The sequence below is a fragment of the Amphiura filiformis genome, chromosome 10 (genome assembly GCF_039555335.1).
Source record: "Amphiura filiformis chromosome 10, Afil_fr2py, whole genome shotgun sequence".
Taxonomy (NCBI): Eukaryota; Metazoa; Echinodermata; class Ophiuroidea; order Amphilepidida; family Amphiuridae; genus Amphiura; species Amphiura filiformis.
In genome coordinates this window covers 37,382,388-37,407,117 of record NC_092637.1, presented here as the reverse complement: position 1 = coordinate 37,407,117, position 24,730 = coordinate 37,382,388, and the positions used below count along the sequence as shown (strand labels likewise).

The 24,730-nt window shown below is 38.2% G+C and overlaps 1 protein-coding gene across 1 annotated transcript in view; it reads right to left on the bottom strand.

The window, feature by feature from the left end:
* The window catches only part of LOC140162811 (growth factor receptor-bound protein 14-like), a 75,613-nt gene that overhangs the window by 18,097 nt on the left and 32,786 nt on the right, over positions 1 to 24,730 (bottom strand). The window contains 3 exon segments of the mRNA XM_072186115.1: positions 3,224 to 3,316; positions 4,781 to 5,169; positions 10,011 to 10,306. Coding sequence (XP_072042216.1) covers positions 3,224 to 3,316; positions 4,781 to 5,169; positions 10,011 to 10,143 — 615 coding nt within the window. The 5' untranslated portion in view covers positions 10,144 to 10,306.

Sequence of the window (24,730 nt, the reverse complement as noted above, 5' to 3'; positions counted from 1 at the left end):
AGTATATACTTGCTGTCGTATTTTACCAACCGAAATACTGAGTTTTGGGCGAGACTTTGATGGTATCAAGTGCAGACCCTTGTTTTTTCCTTTGGCCAAAGACAGTGATTCCCAAACTATGGGTGGTGACCCTTTTGGGGGTCATGTGCCATTTGAAAACGAGTTGTGAGGCTCCGTGAGCAAACACACTTACCAATGAAATCATGCTCTAGTATTATAATAGTAGATATTAACCCTAACCCAAATGAGTCTCACTAAAGCACACTATTAAAACCACTCTGCGTGCATGCATTCCACGTGACTTGATGACGCAATCAGCCTAAGTCATATATACCCAGGGAATTGCTGCCCGGGGCAGCCAAACCTCGGTAGCTACATGTCGGTGATCATGTGCGTGGCATGCGAGGGGTCCCGGGTTCGAATCCCGGGGGTACCAAGTGACTTCTTTCTTCACCTTCCCTACTTTTTTGTTTCTTCTTCCGATAGCAAAAAAACCATAGGTAGGGTTAGGGTTAACGAAAATTTAACAACCCAAACTAAGAATCACATTTTCTAAAGCTGCATTGTGTACCTGAATTCAAGATTTTCTCAGACTAAGCGCAATTTAGCAGTAAAACCTTTTGAACATGTTGAAGTAATTTCAGGTCAAGTTATTATATAATAATAATAATAATCTTTCTTTATTGAGGGTAATTCCACTTCAGTGTCAAGCACTGCTTTCCAAGCAGGCCCTCATACAATTATAAATACTATAGATAGATACTGTTATAGATACTGTTTAATCTTATTTTATAAGGCAACAATGCATAGTGTGTGTGATTTGCTTGCATTTGTAGCTAACTTTGGTCTAACCCATCCTCCACACCTGAATATCTGCAGAAAGTTCAGGTGACAAATTAGTCAGGCACAAATTGGGATGCTTGTAAAAAAGTTGGGAACCGCTACCTGGCATAGGGTGTTAATATTTCAGAACTTTATTAAATCTGCCCATCATATCTCACACCATAAAATAGAAATCTGGTCAAGCCTTGTCTGAAGAAATGAGTGTTTGCTTTATGGAAAGATCAGACCAACAGACCCCTTTTCTTCTGTTTTCTTCCAGTAAACAAAGAGGTAAAAAAAAAAAAACATATAGTGATTCACAGTGTGCTACACACAAGCATAAAGGGCTCTGACACTATCTGAGGCTGAGACATTTTAGACTTTGATCTCTAGTTGTACAAAAGTATCTGTCAACCTCATGCAGACAGGGTCTAATTCTGCATAAAACCGGGCAACGTTATTTCTATAGATCTGCTGCGCATTCAAATTGCATTGTATTGCATCGTAATTTCATTTGTGTCTATGCTAATTATGTTTACACAACATGAACTCACGTGTTTTCAAGCAAATTCGCCGATAATAGGTGATCAAAAGCGATCGGAATGTTACAAAAGTACAGATCGCATTCAGCTTACTTCATATGAGATGATCTTTGGAAAAATACGGCATAATTTGTCTTGGTGTTTTGCGGAATGCCATGCAGTAAAATATTAATACGTTGCGGCAATTCATGATTGACAACTAACAATCGGCGTGTCCTTCGTATCCTCCACTGTCAATTTCTTATCACTAATCCTCACAAAAGCTTTGTGTTGATTACGTAATGTGTGGAGGCAAATTGCAATAAGTACAATGAAATAATGAGTAGGGCGGGCTCGAGGCGGGTTTCTTCTTCATCTTACGTAACAGTATTGTTCTCCAAAAAACCCGGAAGCTTGTCGTTTGGAGCTCTAGCTGAAATACAGCAAGATAATGTAAGATAGTAAATGTAAACCTGTATTTTAGCTAGAGTATCTCGAGCTAACCTCATGGTTCTTGTTATTTTCAGTCACTTTTTGACAATTTAGGTTGATTGCCCCCCCCCCACATTTCGAGCCCAATTGGAGCTAATGGTCAATCTATTGTTTTTCCTAGTCAGAAAGATCAGGCAAAAATCTGATTCTGACCATATAGTTGTTGCTAAGAACTGGGTCCCTACCGTGAAGACAAAATTATGTTGTCTTAGATGAATTTTGTACCCATCTCGATGACACAGCATTTTGTGGCATTAGTTTTTGCCGAAAACATTTATTCAATTAGTTTTTTGATTACGCACAGAATCCTTATTGAAGCTGAAGCCATAGGCCTAATTACATCGAAGGGCAAGAAATTAAAACAACTTCCTGCCCTTCCCCTGCACACGCATTGAAATCTAAATGAACGTCTTGTTAGCAAGAATGCATAATACACCCCACATTGCAAAACAAAAGTCTGTATTTCTGCCATCCAAAGTGAAATGACAGTACCTGCTTTGCTTAGTGTTAGCGGCTACTGCCTTTTACTTTTAGGCACTCCCAAAGAACTCAAAGTACAGTTGGTAATTTCAGGCCCCTGACAGTAAATTTCGCTGATCCCCCATGTTCTTTTCCATCCCAGCTCGATTTAACCCGGGCTTGTTACCTGCACCTCCCTAGGTCCCAGGGCAGTACCAGTAGTAGTTGTGTATACAGTGTTGGTAGTATATTAGTTGTGTTAATGTAATGTTGTGAAATGGTGATATAGATAGATGTTCAATGGTGATATAGATAGATGTTCAAAGTACACTGTTGAGCAGTGGTGCGCCTGTATAATAGGCGGAAATTCCCCAAATCCAATCCAATCCAATGTGGGTGCTTCATTCTGCCCTCCAAAGTAACATATCAGTATCTGCTATCGTAGGCCTATAAATATTGTATTGCCCTTTCCGACAAACCGAAAAATTTGAAATAATTGGGTTGCTTTTTTTTTTTTTTCATAATTGAATTTTCATATATTTGGCATAAAATTTAGCACATACTACATTTTACTTCAGCAATTTTTATTTCTTCTATTCAAGCCTTGAAATAAGCGGACTGGAACCAGGAGCAATTTGCTTTTGAACATTGCTCCTGGTTCACTGTTTTTTACAAGAACCAGGAGCAATTTCTGAAAAAACAGGAGCAATTTTCAAAAAGTAAATCATTTTCTGCAAATACAATACAGCATCACAGCTGCATCAAGTGCAATACTGAAACCAGGAGCAATTTGTTTTAGAAAATTGCTCCTGGTTCATGTAAATTTTACAAAGACCAGGAGCATTTGGTAGCTTTACAAGAGCAAATTTGCTCCCAGCGCCTGCTTATTTCAAGGCTTGCTTATATTGTATATAATCTTCTTCGCTTACCTGCTTTAAATTCATGTCCCCATGATCACTACTATTAATTTCAAAATGTAATTTCTTGAAATCTCTGAATTTCTGCCGAATGAAAGAATCCTCCTAAAAAGACAAAATACATGGGTGAATAGTTCCATCAGTTTGCTAATCATATACAATTCTAAAATATTTTTTAGTCAAAACCAACTGGTTCATTTTTACAATTCACTTTAGAATATCAAAATTGCAAGTGGAATCAACTTTGGTTTTGATGAGCAAGTAAGTGGGTAAGTACAATAGCTGCCCTGTGAACTTACACACAGTATATTGTACTCATCTACACATGGCAGTGGCAGCTACACATGTCAGCTATTGCACTTACCCACATCAGTTTGCTAATCATATACAATTCTAAAATATTTTTTAGTCAAAACCAACTGGTTCATTTTTACAATTCACTTTAGAATATCAAAATTGCAAGTGGAATCAACTTTGGTTTTGATGAGCAAGTAAGTGGGTAAGTACAATAGCTGCCCTGTGAACTTACACACAGTATATTGTACTCATCTACACATGGCAGTGGCAGCTACACATGTCAGCTATTGCACTTACCCACTTCTGCCACTGAGCAGTCGATGTAATTATGTAGATCTGTTAAACTTGCATATTGAGTGTGATACCCGGGGGCACTCAACTTGGGAACTAAGAACTGATTTTCGGGCAAAATAGGGGCTTGAAGAACTGAAATTAAGGCCAAATTATAGGCTGTTGAGCTAAAAATTTCTAAATTAATTCCAAATTTGAGCTTAAAGGGCTACAATTGTCAGAGTTTGAGGCTTAAAGAACTGGAGCAGATCCAAATGTGGGGCTTAAGGAACTGCTGGAGAGCCTGAAACAGGAACCCTTGACCGCCGCACATACCCGTACCACCTGAACATGTGAGTGCCCCCCCCCCGGGTGTGATACTCAAGTATGTGAAGATTTAATCATAAAATGCCGCTTTACTGGACAGGTATTCGTGATCAATTCTTTACGCATAGGTTCTACAAGTTTACTCACACTTGTACCTTAAAAAGCACAACAGCTAACCTGCCAATCAAAACTTGTGTAAATTAGACCTTGTTTACACGGAGAGAAGTCAACTTCAATTGCAACATCAAATGCAGATTGCGACTAAGGATTAGCACATTTTTGACGGTTTTTACATCATATACACTACCAAGATGAGAGCGGTAGTCGACTTCAAAAGAAAAGTGAAATTGACTTTCACAACTTAACAGCACAAGAGACTAGAGTAAAGACAGAGAAAGTGACCAGATCTGATCCAATCAGGCTAAAGTCAGCAATAAACTGATATATGGGCAAAAGGGAGAAGTAAAAACAATAAAAAACATAAGAATATGGAAATATAAAAGGTTCATAACTTTGCAACCAAGTATTCAAAAGACCTGGGGATTAAACATTAACATAAGTAGGTACTGAGCAAGTTAGTAATGGCAGTAACTCAATTTCCAAAATTTCCGACTTTGGCCTAAGTGGATCAGAATGGGTCACACAAATACAGACAATTTTCACAGGTCAACTTACGCATTTAATACCAGGTGGGCTCCCACCGAGGTCTGGAAACGGATCTGGTACGTCTTCCACTGATTTATCACCAAAACCCCTTTCAGGATACGATGAACTTAACGTTAAATCACTAGAAGAAGAGTTTGATGAATCATCCTCTGATTTCTCAACAGAGAGCGATTTACTCCGCCACGCCCAATCTAGTCTTGGTTTTGGTATCATTCTTCCAATATGGCTACCGTCACTGGTTCGTTTCCCAGTGCCGCAGTTGCACGTTGAAGTGTTCTTAATGTCTGTCAGAGAGGGCATGTTGGAAAGATTCTCCATGCTCTCTAATAGAGGGCGCTCATCGTTATACGAGGGAAACGAACTCATCCCATTCACTAATGCATCCAGGTCAACATCATCTGAAATCAAATAAAAAACAAATTACTGGTTATAGTTGGTTGAGAAATTCAAGCTTTACCGGCAGAATATTTGAATGCTGTTTGTTAAGGGGTTACTACACCCCTGCCCAATTTTGTGCCCGTTTTTGCCTTTTACTCAAAATTATAGCGCATTGAGGACAAGTAAGATATGTATATTATAGGGGCAAGGACTACAACTACTGTACTGGAAATTTTATTTCAGCAATGACAACAGTTGTGGAGTTACAGTCAAAAATGAGGGAAAACCAATATTTGATCAATAAATCAATAACTACTTGCCTTGAGTTGCTGAATTTTCAGTGCAGCAGTTATAGTCCTTGCCCCTATAATATACATATCTTACTTGTCACCAATGTGCTATAATTTTTGAGAAAAATGCAAAAATAGGCACAACATCGGCCAGGGGTGTAGTACCCCCTTTAAATAAATCTTACTGATATTGCTGTGCTCATCCATCAACTGAGTGGTGGAATAATAACTTCAAAGATTTGAGAAAATCATTGGTACACTGAGAAAACTGTCAGCAAAAAAAGTTTTCGATTGGTTTGATAACTTCCCGTCAAAATAGCCTAAACTTACCAAACCTGTTGAATCTTATTCAAAACTTTTTCAGTAGAGTTTTGACAACAAATCAAACAAATCAAGCTTTCATATTCAGGGCACACTCAGGCCAAATCTTGCTCTACATCCTGATATCCACTTTGGAAATACTTATAGCTTTTCAAAAAATCTCTCCAGCCTCTTATCCTGGCATATTTCAAGTTGAGCTTGTTTCCGATAATGAGCAATTTCGACAAAGTGTGTCAGTTGGATAGTAGACGTACGTCATCTTTGCTTTCTTTCTTGATGCTCTTGATTACTATGAATGCTGTGATGGCATTTATCCAAAACTGTTGAGAAGTTCTATCAAGTCACACTTTATCAATGAACTCATCATTGTTGTCAAAGCACTGGAAACAACTACATTGAACCGGATCAGTTCTTATCTTGTCTTCCACAGTTCCACTTTAACCCCCTGAGCACTACCTGCCGATGTAACATTGCCTCTGATTGGTCAGTTACATGATATCTGAACTTTAATCACCAATCAAAATGGAGCTTTGCAAATAGTTCACCCCAATTTGTTTGTGCGATGAAATTATTCTAACAATGTTGCTGATTGGTCGCATTGATAATGAAAACTTCTTTTTGACCAATCGGCAGGTAGTTCTCATGGGGTTAAAACAAAATTCACCTCCCTTTCCAAATCTTGGCCACTCTGATGTAGTATTTCTGAGAACTTGATTTGATCAATTCACTATAGTTTGATGAAATTGTGGTTGTGTGTTATGAAAAATGAGTATGTCATCATATATCATAGATAAAACATTTTGATAATTCACAACAGCCTTTTAAACTCAATAAAAGGGAAAAAACCTGAGAATATGTCATTGTCGATTATCATTGTTAGTGCGCACATTTGAATGGTCAAGGGTGATGAAGTGCACATCGGTGATGACAAACTCTCGGTTTTATTTACAAAGGATTTTGGGATAAGCCGAAAAGGTGTATTACCAAATATTTTAATTCTAACATTCTAGAAACACTAGAGTTATCAAGATATCTGAAAGGAACTACATGTAATAAGTGTTCCTGAGTGATTATTACCAAAGACGCATTTCCACTTAAAACAACAGATTGAACAATCTTGAATAATATATTACACATTCTCCATCCAAACAGCAAAATCATTCTTTAGTAGAATCAATGAAACAGTCCTTAATGTTATGTAACACAATTCTTCATAACTATGAGCAAACTTCAGGTGCAGAACAGGTACTAAGGGAACAAACCAAAAGATCGATGACGTCCTATAAACGAAACTAGTTTCGTTTAGGGGGGTTGGGCGTAAAAATACTCGATTACGTTTGTACAAAAACATCGGTCTGAAGAATGTGTCATTATTATTATTATGTCAAAATTTTCAACATTTCATTATTACGTTTCTGGCAGGGAGGGAGGGGGTCGGCTGAGAAACAAAACTAGTTACGTTTATAGGACGTCATCGATCTTTTGGTTTGTTCAACCAACATGCAGTAGTTCAACTTCCTCACAAAGTGCAGTACTAAGCCAGTACACCAAGTACATGTACATCCAAATACTTTTTATCTTCCTAAGAACAACCTACCTCCACAGCAAATATCCAAACAACATAATTAAAGACAAGTACTTTCTAAGCTAATTTTAGTTAGTTTTGTCGAAAAATAATAATAATAGCCCTATATTCGTCATAAAAAAACAAAGATTCAGTACATATATATATTTGTCACCATAACAACGATCACATTTATTTTGACATCATCGTTGTTGATGTCCGCAAACTAGCTTTCAAGGGTTATTTTAAATTTAGTCAATGATCGTAACATAGCGGTGAGCTTGTTTACAGATTTCAAACGATGTCACAACATGGTTTTTTGAAGTGTTTTCGTATCTTTCAATTGTGGGCTTTCAATCGAACAAGAGTCAATAATTTCACGGAGTTGGCTTGATTACTTAAACAAACCAAAACATTCAAGAATTAGCCGTGAGGTCACATAGAGATCTAAGCGTTTTATGCAAAATCATCATAAATTTACTACATTAAATTAACTTTTTATGGACAAGATTGGACAACATCACCACAATTATGCGTTTTCTTTCACTGCTGCATCAAGATAATAACATGCATCTTGTTTGTTCACATTTAATTCTAAAAAATCTTACAAAATCTTACAAAGCAAAGCATTGCCCACATGCTTCCCACGTGACGGAATCACCATAACTCATATTTATGTATGTTTTCGTTAGGGCCGCCGTCGGCACCATTTTTTATTGTCAACATAGTATCTGGACGTAGACAGTGTGTCGACATACATTTGGGTTCCGAAAAAATACTAGGACTTTTTTTTTCTTTAATGATTTTAGGAATATTTTAAAAATTGTAACCTAAAAATATCTAGAAACACCATCGGCAATTTCAGCATAATTCAAGATGGCCGGCTTCATAGGGAGCACATAGCGATAAAGTGTACAATTTACACCGGAAAACAAGGCAAACTAGTGGCAAATGGTGGTCATAGACCACAAACCTAGCTGGGGCATGTTGGTGTTGTGGAGGTATCTGACCCCTACAAAATGTTCCAAAAATGCTCCCCTGGTCATGGGGTTTGTTTTCACCGAGTTTGAGTCCCATACTCCTAACAGATGTCCAAAAAATTCAATTCTAAGATTTGACCCCAGATGACCTTTGACCTGACCTATGCATGATGTTCCATAATGTTCCCCTGGTCTTGAGGTTTGTTGTCACCATGTTTGAGCCCCGTACCTCTTACAGATATCCAGAAAATGAAATTCTACGATTTGACCCCAGATGACCTTTGACATGACCCTTGCACCGTGTTCCAAAATGTTCCCCAGGTCAGTAAGTTTGTTGTTGTGGAGTTTGAGCCCCGTACCCCTAACAGATGTCCAGAAAATGCATTTAGAAAATTTGACCTCTACATGACCTTTGACCTGACCCCTGCAAAATGTTCCCCTGGTCGTGAGATTTGTTGTCACTGAGTTTGAGCCCCATACCCCTTGCAGATATCCAGAAAATGAAGTTATAAAGATTTGACCCCAGATAACCTTTGACCTGACCCCTGCAAAGTGTTCCAACATGTTCCCCTGATCATTACGTTTGTTGTCACCAAGTTTGAGCCCCGTACCCCATACAGATGTCCAGGAAATGCGTTTCTAAAATTTGACCTCTGCATGACCTTTGACCTGACCCCCGCAAAATGTTCCCCTGGTCATGAGATTCATGGTATCGAGTTTGAGCCCCATACTCCTTGCAGATGTTCAGATAATGCAATTGTAAGATTTTACCCCCTTAATGACCTTTGACCCCAATTCTGTGTGCAAGGTATGGGCACTGGGTAAAGCCGATGCACATGTGTAAGTGACATCATTTTGCTATGTAATATGTGGCAGAAGAAGCATTTTGAAGATATTTGGTTATATACCGAAAATGCCCCTTTAATGACCTTTGATCCCAATTCTGTTTGCACCATATGGGCACTGGATATAGGCGGTACATATGTGCAAGTTACGTGAATTGTAGGGTGTAACATGTAGGAGGAGAAGCATTTCAAGTTTGTTGCCAGAAGAAGAAGAAAGAAGAATCGGAGAGCATTACAGTACCTAGCTGGGGGGTGTAAACCCCCCAGCTAGGTAAATACTGCCAAAAGTATGACCCCTGAAGGCAAATAACATGAAAAGTTGGCAAAATAGTAGGTAAAAGATAAGAGTGAAAATGAGCTTCCCTGACGAAGTTTTACTGGGCCATTGCCTGAGCACTATGTCGCCATGGACAAAGTTCTGTCGATATGTTGACATAATTCACTTTGTCGACAGGATTCCGACAGAGGACCTGTCGACGCCGGCCTTAGTTTTCATTGGCTGACCCAGTGAAACATCCATGGCTACCGGTCGCCCATAGAGTGCTTGGTGCAAGAGGAGTTGTGGGGTCAAAATCTGGGGGAGAACCACATCTTCTTTCTACTATTTTGTTTCTTTTTCCCTTTCCCAAAAACACTTTTAGCATTAGAGTTAAATATATAGCCTATATCCCATGGGCACAATTGGTTGTAAACAACTTGGGATGTTGCATGCATTCTCCAAGTTTGTACTCAAGTTAGTTCTATTAACTATTTCATCTTCAACGATGACAGTTACTATGACGACAACAATAACAATAACAACAACAACAAAAACAGCAGCAATTACAATACATTTCAAACATCTACCAAAAAATCTCATACCTGATGGAGACTCTGGATGATGACCATTGACCTTTGACCCTGTCGGGGACATATTGAGGTGACCAATCATGGCTTGGTGATGATAGCCATTGTGCATGGGATTGGTCGGTAATTCCATGGCCACTTGTGGCATCAAGAATGGTGGGTTGTTGGCGCTTTATAGAAAAATACGCTCTGGTACACGGCAACAACAGAAGAGGTTGAAAAATTGAACTTTGCACTCTGCTGGTTGATCTCCAGGCTCTTGGGTGGTGATGTTTCAGGTGTGGTTATCTTTTAACACATACATCATCGTTCTGTGCAAAATAAGAGAAGAAAAGAAAATGTCATGGTTAATTGTAATAGTCAACATCTACAAGTTGTAAGGCCTTCTGTGTATCTGTTTACTGAGAAAGGGTAGAACTAGCCCTTTTCGCTAACTGTGACATACCTTTAGCGAGCGAAGTGTTATATCTTTAGATCATCAGCACGGCTCTGTGCTAGGGAAGGGTTGATGTGGTAAAAATAACTGTTCTCAAAAACGGACTGATGTGTAAAAAGACATTCATTTCACAAAACCATTTCAGTCACTCAGTCCAAGACAAGAGACAAGTAGTCGATTCACTCACATTGGTGGAAGATCCACCTCTCTGGGTATAAATTATAAAGCTATATATAAGACTGTGTAAGGATAGAAACAGCAGATTTGGTAGTTGCTAAATTAGGTCTATCTAATGCTCAGTAGTGTACTGATCTAGGGAAGGAAGACCCTGCACTTGCTCCATGCACCATCTATCTGGGCCGGCCTCATGTTTTGCACTGGGTCCTGGTCCATGAAGGGTCACAGCCTGGGGGCCACAGACTGTGGTTATTTGCTAAAATCCTAGGCCTATGCAATTTCTCTTACCTTGTGGCAGAATTACAACATAAATACAACTGCCGCGTCCAGAGCGGAAGACCAATGGAATTGCTCATTTCAACTCATAACTATTCAAACAATATACTGTTATCAGTGAGTACCATGTTCAATCAATTATTATGCATGAGCACTCTTTCAAGACTGCTCTTTTCCTGATACCTGCAAAATTAACCATCTCTGGACTTTGTCATCAAAGTTGCCACAATCTTTTCAGCCCAAAGTACAGCTACCACCTGGTAACAAGTGCAGCAAATGACTTGCAAACAGCCCAATTTTCTATGTTCCACACAGAACTATGGTACATTTTAATATGCATTGAATGTTTAGGCCGAATAAAAAATAAAACATGTTTCACGTCCCCTCCCGCTTCCTTTTTTGAAGTTTCTTCAATTTTATTTTATTTTTTGAAATTCAGTTATAACTTTTAAAAAATATGTCTAAGAAGTAGAGATGCTTTCTATATAGCCTTGCTAATATACAAGAAACACTTTTATAAGGTTTTGTGATAGTTAGAGGGGGCCTATCTCTCAGAACAACAAATAAAAAGAGGCCTCCTCCTTTTTCCAGACATTATTGTATACGCTAAAACAGCTCTAATTATGGGCATTTACACTGATTTTGCGATAAAAAATAAAAAGCCCCCTCTTCCTCCTTTTTTTCAAAAACCCGGACGTGAAACATGTTTTTTATTTTACTTGGCCTTATTGCTTTGTAAGCTTTTATGCAACTGCTGAGTGCTGAGTGAAGTCATTTATCTTTTTAGGGTTAGGATTTGGGGTAATATGGTTAGGATTAGAATTTGGTTTATTATAAAGAGCTAGAGTTTCTGATAGGGTTAGGGCTTTAACCCCCGATTAAGTTACCCCCCCTCCCCTTTCATGGAAATGTATGTGATTTATTTTAAAAAAACTGTAGGAAAGTTCTAAGTAGCCCAATTAAATGATTTGGATAATTTGGCAACCTGCTAAAAACTGCTTAGACCTAAATGATATTCATAATAGATAAAATCTTATGTGTGTGCAGCATTTGCTGTAGATCAATCATTTTTGCTACCAATTTTAATTTTTAAATTTTACATTTGTATATTTTAAATTTCATATTGTTTTTTTTTCTTCATAGAGAATACCTACTTAAAAAAAATTTACACAAAAAAAAATTAAAAATATGCAAAATGTATCTTACACTAAAAATGAGACTTTCTATATTTCAATTTTATTTTTCATGAAAATAATTGTCCATGAAAATATTATTTTTAAGTATACAAAGTCAGGACCCTGGATATACAGACTCCATCCCACCAGTTATGATCCCACTAACTCTGCATTACTAAACTCATCTTTATCACTGTAGAACCCTAAGTCCAAGCACTACACATCATCCTATAACATGGGACTTTGCATCTTGGGGACCAAACATAACACCCAGTGACTACTATGAGGTAAACTTGTCAATATACATATGAACTGTGTTTTCTAGTGATGTTGATATTGATTGAGGTTAGAAACAGATTATTTGATTGCTTGGTAATAAAATGAGACTGGAATAAATAGACAATTGTCATTCAAATGTTGCCAAGCCCTGAATTTGGTAGTCCAATTGTGCCATTTTTGAAGACTTTCACTTCAGAAAAACCAACATTTTACAAAATATTGAGGCAACCTTTTTTTACACTTTCGATTCCTATTCTGCATAGACCCAATGGTTACAATTATTTGGTGATTTCTTGATGACTTAGTCCGCAATTTGGGATGAAAGTTTTTGGCAATTCTTTGTCATTCCAGTGCAAATATTACTACCAGGGTTGTGTCATATTTTCAATTAGCTTGTCTGTAATAAGTTCCAATGCCTTGCAATGGACTATCATCAATGTATAGCTGCTGCCATCATTCCATGATAATTTCCCTTTATTTTCCCAATTGTTACATGTTTTTTAGTCTAAAAGGCACAAAATTACCTTTATTCTCATTCTTAAACACTTTCAAATAAAAATATTAACCGTAAGTAGGCCTATACCAAATTTTAATCCAATTAAATCCTACATTTGACAAGGAATTACCTCTAGACTTAGAATCGATGTTGCTATGCATCTCCGATTGATTCAAATAGCGCATACAAGTATACACGCACATGCTAAAGTGTGTGATTATATCATGTCATATCACATGACTAAGATTAAGAACCATTAAGATTGCAGGAACTTTCTCAGGTGTTTAATTTATTGAAATTAATTTAGCAACAAATGATATTTTGAAGTATTTCATCTGGATGTCATTCCATCCAGTGCAAATATTATCACAGGCCAGAGCTGGTCAGAGGCCAGATGCCATATTTCTGTCAGTAAGTGGCAGAGACAGCATTAGCTGCTCTATGTACTACAAGTGTCTGCACCTCACATGCATAAGTGTGCTCCAACATGCACAGTGCTTCAAGTGAAATCACACATGTCAAAATCACATACAGCAGCTTATGGAGATACGTCTTTGTTCCGCTGAGCCATCATTTTAGTGTAACAACACTTCAAATGATGTATTAAGATTGATAATACTAATGCTTGGTCAATGGTCACTGACAATTTGGATATGTACTACATGTTTTAAAACAAAAAATGCAGGAAATAAATTGTCAATTACAATGATCAGTACTTTAGGTAACATGCCGCATGAAAGCCTACAGCTACACAAAAAAACCAAAAAAGGAAAAGGAAAAAAAAATGATAGAGAAAGAAAAAGGGAAAGAAAGAATGATAAAAAAGTACAAAAGGAAGGAGAGAAATAAGGGAAAAAAGGAGAGAAAGAATGAAAATAAAGCGAAAAAAAGGGAAATTACTAGCGAGATAAGGCCCTTCACAATTAATTCTTAGTTTCCTGTTTCATGGTTGAAAACCAGGGATGAGGCGACTTTTAATTATTAATTATTAATTATCTTTTATTTTCTTTATTTTAAAATAAGTGGTCACAACCTACATCAAGCCATTTTGACAAGGAGCATGCATTTAATTATTTTACTACTATGTTTCATTTTATACATAAGTAATGGTACAATTAGGTTCTATGTTTATTCATCATTATAGATGACTAGCGGGACACCCGCGCTTCGCGCGGGTCCCCGCTAGATGAGTAAATGGGAGCGTTCACTAAAACAGGATGAATTTCTGAAAAGGTAGAATCATTGAAAAGGTTTTATTTATCTAAATATGTCACGTCCCTTCTTAATTTTAAATGCTTCTTTCTTCAAGTTCTTTTTTCCTCTGCATAATTCGTTCCCATTTATTTTATTTCCCGTTTCCATGTTATTTATTTATTTTACCCCGTTTTATATTTCCTGCTTTTTGATTTCCTGTGTCCATGTTATTTATTTAATTCTGTTCTCATAGTCTTCGTTATGCCTTAATCCCATCCCGTACCTTAAACCATAACCCGGCCAGGCCCCTTACCCGTATTAAAATCCTCATCTATATATTTTTTGTTTTCCCTTTCCTTATCCTTTTATTTTTCCCCGTGATATATGCGTCCACTGGTACGCTAACTTTGCCTATGCGCCTGTGCGTGCGTGTCAAGTGGCGTGTGCGCCGACGCGCTAAAGACGGCTCGCTTTCTAGATGCGTCGGTTGCGGGGGGGGGGGGGCTATTATTTGCCCCAAAAAACTCACTTTTTTACCAATTTTGAGGCCAATTCTTGACCGTTTTCAACCAAATAAACTTCCCTTGAGTCTCGGTATATTCCTCGATATCCCGTATGAATACGGCGACATTTGGATCGAAAATGACGGAGCCTTTAATGGACTCACATAGATACAACATTCCCCTATTTATAGTAAGATATGATCAAAGTCAGAAAGTAGCAAATGGTAGTCATTAAAAGTTATTTTTAAAGAGAAAATCCAAAATATAAATAAAATAATTAAATATTTTGCAATTCTCTACTTTGGACGCGGGCGGGAAACAGGAAACTAAGAATCAATTGTAATTGGCCTAAAGATAAATCAAGTGAGGAGCACACACAAAAAAGAGGAAGAAAATAGATCAAATAAAAAGAATGAAAGAAGGGAAGAAATAATTTTTGTGATAATTTTGAAGACCAATGATGCAGATGGGGGAACCATGAGAACAGAATCCAGAAGAAATACTAGTACGGTACCATCTTTTATCAGCATTCTTGGTACATCTCTTATAAAATTATGTCAAATTAGTCTCATTCCATGGCTCAGTTCAATAGCCTTCACCGAACACCCATAGCTGAAAATTTGACCTAAAGTTGTGGAGTGTGAGTTTTAGTACCTAATAAATCCAAAGGTCAATCTGTGAATGTACAAACATATAGGGGTTAAAGAACTGTGGCTAAATAGATGAGCATATTTTGAGATGATGATGATGGAATTAACCTGCAGGCTTCAATGGTGACAGAGATTCATCTTCTGGCCACTCATCATACCCATCAACCCTCTGGAATGCACTTTGTCTAAAGGTCACTTCATAACTATGGCATTGATCACTTTCACAAAGTTCAATGCCAGTGATTAATAACCAAGAATGAAGGTTATTCCAAGTAATTTACTACTCCTGTACAACCTACCAAAGAACCTACATGTACAGCCTGCTGGTGTGTGTAATACTATAATCAGCTGATTATGAAGAAGGAACTAGAGAAAGGGTAGATGGTTTACCTGTTGAAGTGCAAAGATTTTACAACTAATTCATACACTCAGGGGCGTAGCAAGAGCATCAGGGGCCCATGGACAAGGAGCAGTACGGGCCCTTTTAACCAGGACAGGCCAAAATTTGGAGGCCTCGAACTCACGTGCTGAAGAAGGCACATGCACTCATGTCAGTGGCCAAGTTTTGGTTTAACTAAAGTGGGACTAAGGGAGACTAACATACTTTGTTCAATTCAATTTCAGACTATTTTGGCCGCAGATCAACATGAACACTGGTACTTGAATTTACGCGAAGCGCGGAAAATTTTACAATTTTGCCCTATTTTGACAAAAAAAACATGTTGTTATTGGGGTAAAAAGAAAGATGCATAGGGCAATTTTGGGGCCCCTGGACCCGGGCCCATCTGGCCCAATGGTATAAAAATCCGGCCCTGCTCTCCATTATCAGCCCTTATTTAATTCTCGCTTTTGTGCTCGGGGCCCATGGACTTCGTCCACCCTGTCCCCCCGCATACACTATTCACACAGTCCAACCTCCCTTATCTGGACCTCGTTTATCTGGATCTTTCTGTTATTCGGATGTGTGAATTCTACAAAAAAAAAACATGTTTCTATTGCTTTGACAACTTTATCTCTTGCACTGAAGCATTCAGAATGACATCCCGGGGGGATCACTCAAATATGACATTGTACGCATGCGTGACCAAATTGTTTTCAAACACCCCCTAAACGAGTTTTACCCTACCAGCTTCACACACACACGTTGCACAAACGTTCTGATCACACATGCGCAAACAGGATCTCTCAGAATCTCGAACAAAGTTACGAGATAAAATATAGAATTTACCCCCTAATGAGTTTTTGGCTAGTAAAAATGCAACAAATGTACCCTTTGTGGACTGGTAATTTACGACAAATTTGAAAAGGTACCCTAAACAAGTTGTTCTGTTTCAGAAAACTACCCTTATTCTTCAAAATAAGTGTTTTTTAGACCCTAAATGCGTCACGTGCGTAACTTGCCTTGCCTAATAAAAAAAGACCTTTTTACTTGTTTTTACTAATAGCATCTTAAATAGAATCACTTATTTGGGATGAATAAAATTAGAATTGGGAGGAACCAGTCGGGCTTCTAAACTCATTGTTTGATATCCATAAATGTTGCTAGAGCTGAAAACAGAAGACGTTTGACAATGAAACTGTTAGGGTTACTGCAAGAATTTGTTTCTATTTTAATGCCAATTTAACTATTTCTGTGACGAAGTCCTTCAGAGGATGTTGCTTGAGAAGCACTAATAGCATCTAAAATAGAATCACTTAAAGGGGGTAACCCTATTGGTTTTGGATATGGATTGTCTTTAAAATTACATATAATATCAAATATCGTCTTTATGCAGCTTTGTGAAAACACGAGAGCATTTTCGGCGTAAATGTGAACAAATAGCAAAATTTGCAATCCAATACCTTGGTATGCGTGAACTGCATTCTGGGCAGGCAAGTACCAACATGTGCAGTAATTCCCGTTTGTCATGTGCCGTGCATGCGTGCGTGGTTGCACTGACAACCAAGCTCCACCATGTGCATGTTCCGATACTATAAAGTTCTGACATTAGTTTTCATATACCAATCCCCACAACCAGTTTTTTCATGTTCGTCTTTATATCGTTCATGATAGATTTTTGTGTATAAATTATGGCATAATGGCAATAGCCAATATTGAAAGCAAAACAGAAATGCCCTGACGACAATGCTGCAAATACCCGTATTGAACGGAAAATGTTCGTTTTTAAATCTTTGCATTGAATGACTTTTGAAACTTTGGGTACAAAAACTCATACTCTGAAACTTGAGGTCAAATTTTGCACTATGATTGTTTAATTGAGGTTATTGAACTATGCCATTGGGATGAGGCCATTGTGGTCCATAGTGATTGCAGGAATCTGTTTCTATTTCTGTGAGGGAGTCCCTTGCCCAGCACTTAGCATCTAAAATAAAACCACTTAGTTGAGGTGAACAAAATGAGAATTTGAGCTTTCTATTTTACAGGAAAATCAGCATGGCTTAAAATAGACATTTCTATAACATAAGTTATAACTTGGTTTTTTGGTTTTTGAAACAAGGCCAACAAGATGGACGGCGGTTCTCGGATGTCGCGGTTTTCGACGCACAGCGTCGATCATGATGCCTCCACCAAAAAGGGAGTGATGTGGCACACAAAGGTTGGTACAAAGTTTCAAGCCTCAAGGGCAGACTGAATTTGACCTCAGATGACCCCTGGATGACCCCAAAACCTTTCCAATGACTCCTGGATGACCCTGGATGACCCAAGAATGACCTTTAAAGAATTTGCCTATACATGGTAACAATACCCACTAAGTTTCTTGCCCATAGAACAAATATTACAAATTTGACCTCAAATGACCCCTGGATGACCCCAGAATGACCTTCAAAAATATTGGCTGTAAATGGTGACAATATAGCCACCAAGTTTCATTCCCATAGGACAAATATTATGAATTTGACCTCAGATGACCCCTGGATGACTCCAAAATGGCCTTTCAAAAAGCATACAATCTCCTGGCCCCAAATACACCTTTTCACCAAGTCCCATCACTATAATACACCTTACCACTGCCAAGAAATAGCCAAATTATTCAAATTAGCACATTAATAATAAATACGTCAATTTCCCTGATATGTCAGAGGTCAAAGTGTCCCAAAACTGCTCTCAAAAACCGGAAGTTAGAATGGCGATTGGGCTTATTTAGGTGGCAGTGAAATCTTCCAATCAAAAATTACTGAAAGGTGATGGCAAGGATGACTCCCACTCAGAATGGATCCATCACATCCTTGACAATCAGGTGGTATACCTGCATCTTTTTTCCCTATTTTTTACTTTTTTTTGCGTGAGTGATAACATCAAAGGTGCTATATTTCGTCAAATGAAAGCAACTTGGTTGCAAAGAATACAATGGCTGCCTTGTATTGTGTCATGTCGAAATCCTAATTGGTGATCAATATTCACTTCCAAAAATGTAGCCCCCCCCCCCCATCTTTGCCTGGTTACATTCGGGTTGATGCCCCTTAATACATGCACATACTCACAGCGCTTATTTAATAAGTCCCCTCCTAAGCTCCCGAACCCATGCAACAAAACAATCAAGCAATTTAAGTTTACCACACATTCACTAATCTCCTTTAATGCTCTGCGTGTTAGCCATAGGCTTCAACATAAAAAGTCCAAATTTTGATATATTTTCTCAAAAATTCAAAAGCTATCTTAAGAACCAATGAACCAATACTAGGCTTGTCTGTACTCAATTTAATGCATCATGCTGAGGCCAAGAAAAAAAATTGTTTGCTTGCCCTCAAATGAATTTTAACAATTGGGTCGGTCGGTCGGGATTTCTTTTTTCTATTTTTTTTCTTTTTCTTTTTTAATACTAGCAAACTCTATTGTTTGTATTAATTAAAGCTCAAAATATGAAAAATCAGACAATTTTGGTGTCAAAATGATCAACTAACATTACAAAATAACTAAAATGTTGAACACAAGCTCTAAAATACATTTTTATTTACATTTTCAGAATGCAAAAATTTGAAAAGAAAAAAAAGAATTTTCAGGAATTTCCAAAAATAGGGTCGGTATTCTTTTGTACAGTAAATAGAAAAAAAACTTTTTCAAATTTCCAAAATTAGGGTCGGTCAGTTGAGGAAAAGCAAACATTTTTTTTTTTGCCCTGATTCCAAATATGGTCATAAAAATGTGCAATTCTGAAATTTTCAAAAAACGATGAAGCTTGTCCTCTGCATACAACATTTTACGTAGAGAGAATCCTACCTTTAATCAAACCTGGCTTCATTTGCGTCATAAACGAGACCTTAGAAAGGCTGTACAACACGTGTGAAGTGTAATACAGTTAATCATCGGTATCGAGTGGGCCCGGGCGAGTGGGCCGACTTTGACGATATCACTGATGTAATCTGAATCCTTAGTAATTGCACCAAGATTCTCTAGAGGACACCATCTCAATTAAACAGAGATTTAGAGGATGACGCCTAGTCACATTTGCGTGTCTTACGTGATCAAGAAAATCGAGTCACCTGTTGCTAGGACAAGTTTTGCAATACGTGTGGTATTTTGTCTTCAGCATAAAAGTGTTCAAAGCAAATTTTCAGTCCAATGTAGGCTGATTGTTTTACAAACCTAAAAAAAAGGCACAGACAGTTGGCTGAAATGAGATTAGTACCAGTGACCTCTGCTTTGTGAGCACAGTGCTCTTATCATATTATTATGATTTTTGCTAGGATAAGTTGAGTAAAAATGTAGGCAAAATATGCAAAAAAGCCCATTAATATTCAGAAATATGCTAATAACACAACACAAAACTATACAGCACATCCAGGCACCATATCCAATCACTGTACCAAGTTTGAAGTTGATTGGGTATTGCATTGGAGCTGCACAGTGGATTAATGAATTTGCTTCCGCCCGGACAGCTAGCCACCCAAACAAACAACCAGGCAGGTAAACATTATGAGGCAACCATCTGGATGATAACATGCCACACATGTGTGGGGGCCAAAAATTAAATGTGCTGTTGTTGTCGACCGTAATGTTGCTGTTATGCAATATCTTCAATAGTTACTAACAATAACTCTATTTCATCGGATGTTCTATGGTGAAGCTCCAGAACTTCTTCAACATCTGTTACCAGATCGTATGATTATTGATCCTCGTCTGCGGCGCTCTGTCAGATCCCACGACCAAACTGTCAAAATCTCAAGATCCAACCTGGTCAGCCACCAGAGGTCATTCCTTCCATCCTCAGCTCACCTATGGAATGCTCTACCTGGTCTAATTACCTCTAACCAGAAACGGCTGAGCTTCAAACGGGAGGTTAACAACTATCTTGGCGCCAACCCATCAGCGCTATCATACTGATAGCAGCTGTTAATGCCTTGCATAGTTCAGAGACATAAAAAAAATTACCCGAGCAAACACTATCTTTATTAGGGTGCGCTGGTTACAGCCATGGCACCTTGCTGCAGTACAGCCGGGGATCACACGATTCACACCCACTTTCTTATACAGCCAGCAAGGTGACTGACCCAGCCATTTACCAATATCCTTGCTGGGGTGTGGCGTGCGCTGTCACAGCCATGAAACCTTGCCACTGTCATATGGCTGGGGAGAACGCCCACATTATTATACAAATGGCAAGGTGGCTGTATATAGTGAATCAGTGCAGGTGAGGCTTCAGGCTTCCTTGGTAATCATTATACCAAACAATTATAGTTTTTAATTAAAAAGGCCAAGATTTCCACTATTTTTTTAAATAATTTGACCTCAGATGACCCCTGGTGACCCCAGATGACCCGAAAATGACCTTCCAAAAATTTGGCTCCAATTGACTGTACCCACCAAGTTTCATGGCCATACAACAGTTTTTGCTGATTTGACCTCAGATGACCCCTGGATGACCTCAGGTGACCTTGACACACTAACCAATACAAACACTTTATTATACAGCCAGCAAGGTGACTGGCCTAGCCATTTACCAATATCCTTGCTAGGGTGTGGCGGCGCTGTCACAGCCATGAAACCTTGCCACTGTCATATGGCTGGGGAGAACGCCCACATTATTATACTAATGGCAAGGTGGCTGTATAGTGAATCACTGCAGGTGAGGCTTCAGGCTTCCTTGGTAATCATTATACCAAACAATTATAGTTTTTAATTAAAAAGGCCAAGATTTCCACTATTTTTTTAATAATTTGACCTCAGATGACCCCTGGTGACCCCAGATGACCCGAAAATGACCTTCCAAAAATTTGGCTCTAATTGACTGTACCCACCAAGTTTCATGGTCATACAACAGTTTTTGCTAATTTGACCTCAGATGACCCCTGGATGACCTCAGGTGACCTTGACACACTAACCAATACAAACACTTTATTATACAGCCAGCAAGGTGACTGACCCAGCCATTTACCAATATCTTTGCTAGGGTGCGGCAGTGCGCTGTCACAGCCATGAAACCTTGCCACTGTCATATGGCTGGAACACCCACATTATTATACAAATGGCAAGGTTGCTGTATAGTGAATCAGTGCAGATGAGGCTTCATGCTCAGGCTTCCTTGGTAATCATACCAAACAATTGTAGTTTTTAATTAAAAAGGCCAAGATTTCCACTATTTTTAGTGCAATTATTGTAGTCCTTAATTAAAGCTTGTGAAAGTCACAAACATATTTTTATGTGGGTGATATGTCTGAGATGATGATGATCCTGCTTTGTGCTATACGCCTACAGACTATTGGGGCTATAAGCCGCTGGGCAATTATAAACTTTAGATGAAATTCACAATCAGGATTATTGATATATATTTACGATATTTATAGAAATCCCGAGGATCAAAACTAAGCTATTGACATCAGCGGATACGTTTAAAACCCCGTGGGCACTACCAAACGATTTATCAGCAAATTCAGCATCTAAACCTATTTTGATTGGTTACATAGAGAGCCACATCATGTATTGAACCAATCAGAGATATGGTTAAATATAGTCAGGTACGGCTGAAGGGAAAGTTCTAAAAGCTCTATTCTGATTGGTTACTCTGATAATTATATCACCATGCAACCAAGCTTAGGTACTTTTTCTCTTTAGTCCAGAAGCCCTAAGACCTTTTTTACTAGAAATGACACCGGCCCGAGTGCTAAGTCTGTGTAACTTCTGATAACCCTTATACCGTAACCTTCCACAAGTTCACATAATCCCCTAATCGGATTAATGTATTTTGTGCTATATATTGCCATCCAAGCTTTGGTACTTCTTCTCCTTAGTCCAAGAACCCTAACACCTTAAAGATGTCATTCCTAAAATCCTGTTTTACTTCCGATATTAAACCCTTATACTTCGCCCACCTTTGTAGAATCGCCTAATCGGATTTGGACTATTCTGCAATCCCAAGCTTAGGTCCTTCTTCTCTTCAGTCCAAGAACTCTAAACCCTTTACTCACTGCCCACGCTTTTCACTTCTTGGGCTATTCCAGTTGAATTCCACATACCCCTTTGGAAAATTATGCCCTTAATCTCCCAATGAGGGTGTGTAGATTTTAAATAGAGTCACCCATTCATGTAACCACTTGAAAAGTCCTCATTAAGGTCATGTCTTCCATAGAGGCTGTGTGGATTTCAACTAGAATTGCCTAATCTGTGCTACTTCCGATAACCCCAATACATTGCCCACCTTTGCAGAATCCCTTAATCGGATTTTCTTAATATTTTATGCCATAGGGGCTTCCCAATTCTCCTCAATCACAGTCTCGTACATAACACTGAAGATCTTGACATTTTTGTGATAATTACACCATATGAACTTGTACAATTTTAATACAGTTACAAGTATATTGTTTGAAAAATGTATTGTTAAGGAAAAATCAATTGCCAAAATAACCCTGCAGATTGCAAAGCGCACTTTACTTCAAGTTCAAGCTACATCGGGTGTATTGTACACCACTGGACTTGCAATTTTATCCCAGAGACAAACTTGAAAACAAAGATTACTTTTAGTTATGCTGAGAGGTTGCAGTTACATCCAGTGGCGTAGCTGCCGGGGGGTAGGGGGGCAATTGCCCCCTGGCAAAAATTGCCTATTTGGGCCCCCGCCCCCTAGCGCAAGGAAAAAAGAGGGAGAAAGAGGAAAAAAGAGAGGAGAGAGGTCAGATGGAGAATCCATATACGATATGCAATACCATACGATTATTATCAATAAGCCTGGCAAAAATTGTCTATTTGGGCCTCCCCCCCACAAGTACAGGGAAATTTGGTGGATTTGGGCCCCCGCCCATACAGGCTTGCCCCCCTGGAAAAAATCCCAGCTACGCCGCTGGTTACATCTAGGAATATAAAATACAAATCACAATTCAACAGGTTTTTATTGCCACTGATGACAACAACAACAAATTGGTTAAGAAGATATTTTGAAACAAGTCTTTTAATAATTATGTTAACCATTTTTGTAAACATTTTATATAAAAAGTCTCAAAAATTCTGTATACTTCAAGACCTATAACACCTGTTGAGCTTAAAAATGTGCAATATTCATTATGTTTTTATACTGCTACTGTGACATTTCAAAAAGATAATAAAAAATCCCATGGAAGTTGATAATCAAGTTAAAAACTAAACACAATCTTCCTTTAAATTGTGCACAAACTGCAATAAAATGTCAAGGTGTTTTCAGCAAGTTCTTTTCTTCATATTGATTGCAGTCCACCATGGTTCCGCTGGAAAATTGGTACTTCTGAAGCCACTTCAACTTACAGTGAATTTCTACAATTTCTTCTTCACACACATTGAAGTGAGTTGTACAGACGGTAGACAAATGCATTAAATGTGAGAATTTGACAAGTACATTAAAAGGAGGCGGTCGAGTGCAGATCCGTTAGAACAAGCTTTTCAATATGGAATAAATGCTAACCTCATCGTGACATCATCCAAGCAGCAAAGTTCATTTCCCATTGAAACAGTGTTATCCGACGGATCTGCAGTCACCATTCTGAAAGGGACATTCAGTGCCATTGACTCTGCAAGCAATCTAACAAGAAAGCTTGAAAAAAGTACTATATGTACTTAACCCTAACCCAACCAGGGCTTTAGTGAGGGGAAGGAAAGAAGAAAGAAAGATGAAGAGAAAACTTTTTTTCTTGGGTGTGGTTTTGAATCACACATCTAATGTCATGTTCAGCAAAAAGAACAATAATGTTAGAACAGCTTTAATTTGTGACACCCTGTACAGACCAGTGTTTCACAGTACAAATATTTAAATGGAAATGACAATCCATGTTTTGCTGTGATTTTTCATGGAAATGACCACTACAGGGCACCAATTACTCGGCCAAAATAAAACCTTGATCAAAAAAGAGCCTAATTAATTTCTGTAACCCTTACTTCTCCAACCAACACAATGGACAATGTAAATTTAGCAAGAAAACCCAATGGTCGCGTGCTACCCATGAAGTCGGTCGACTCTTTAAGTTAATCAATGGCATATGTTTTGTTTTTCAATTGTCCTTTAGTTTATATTTTTAAACAACTTCAATATATGTGGTTACATATCCGAGTATAAAATGTTGGTTGAATTGTTTTTATATAAAAAAAGT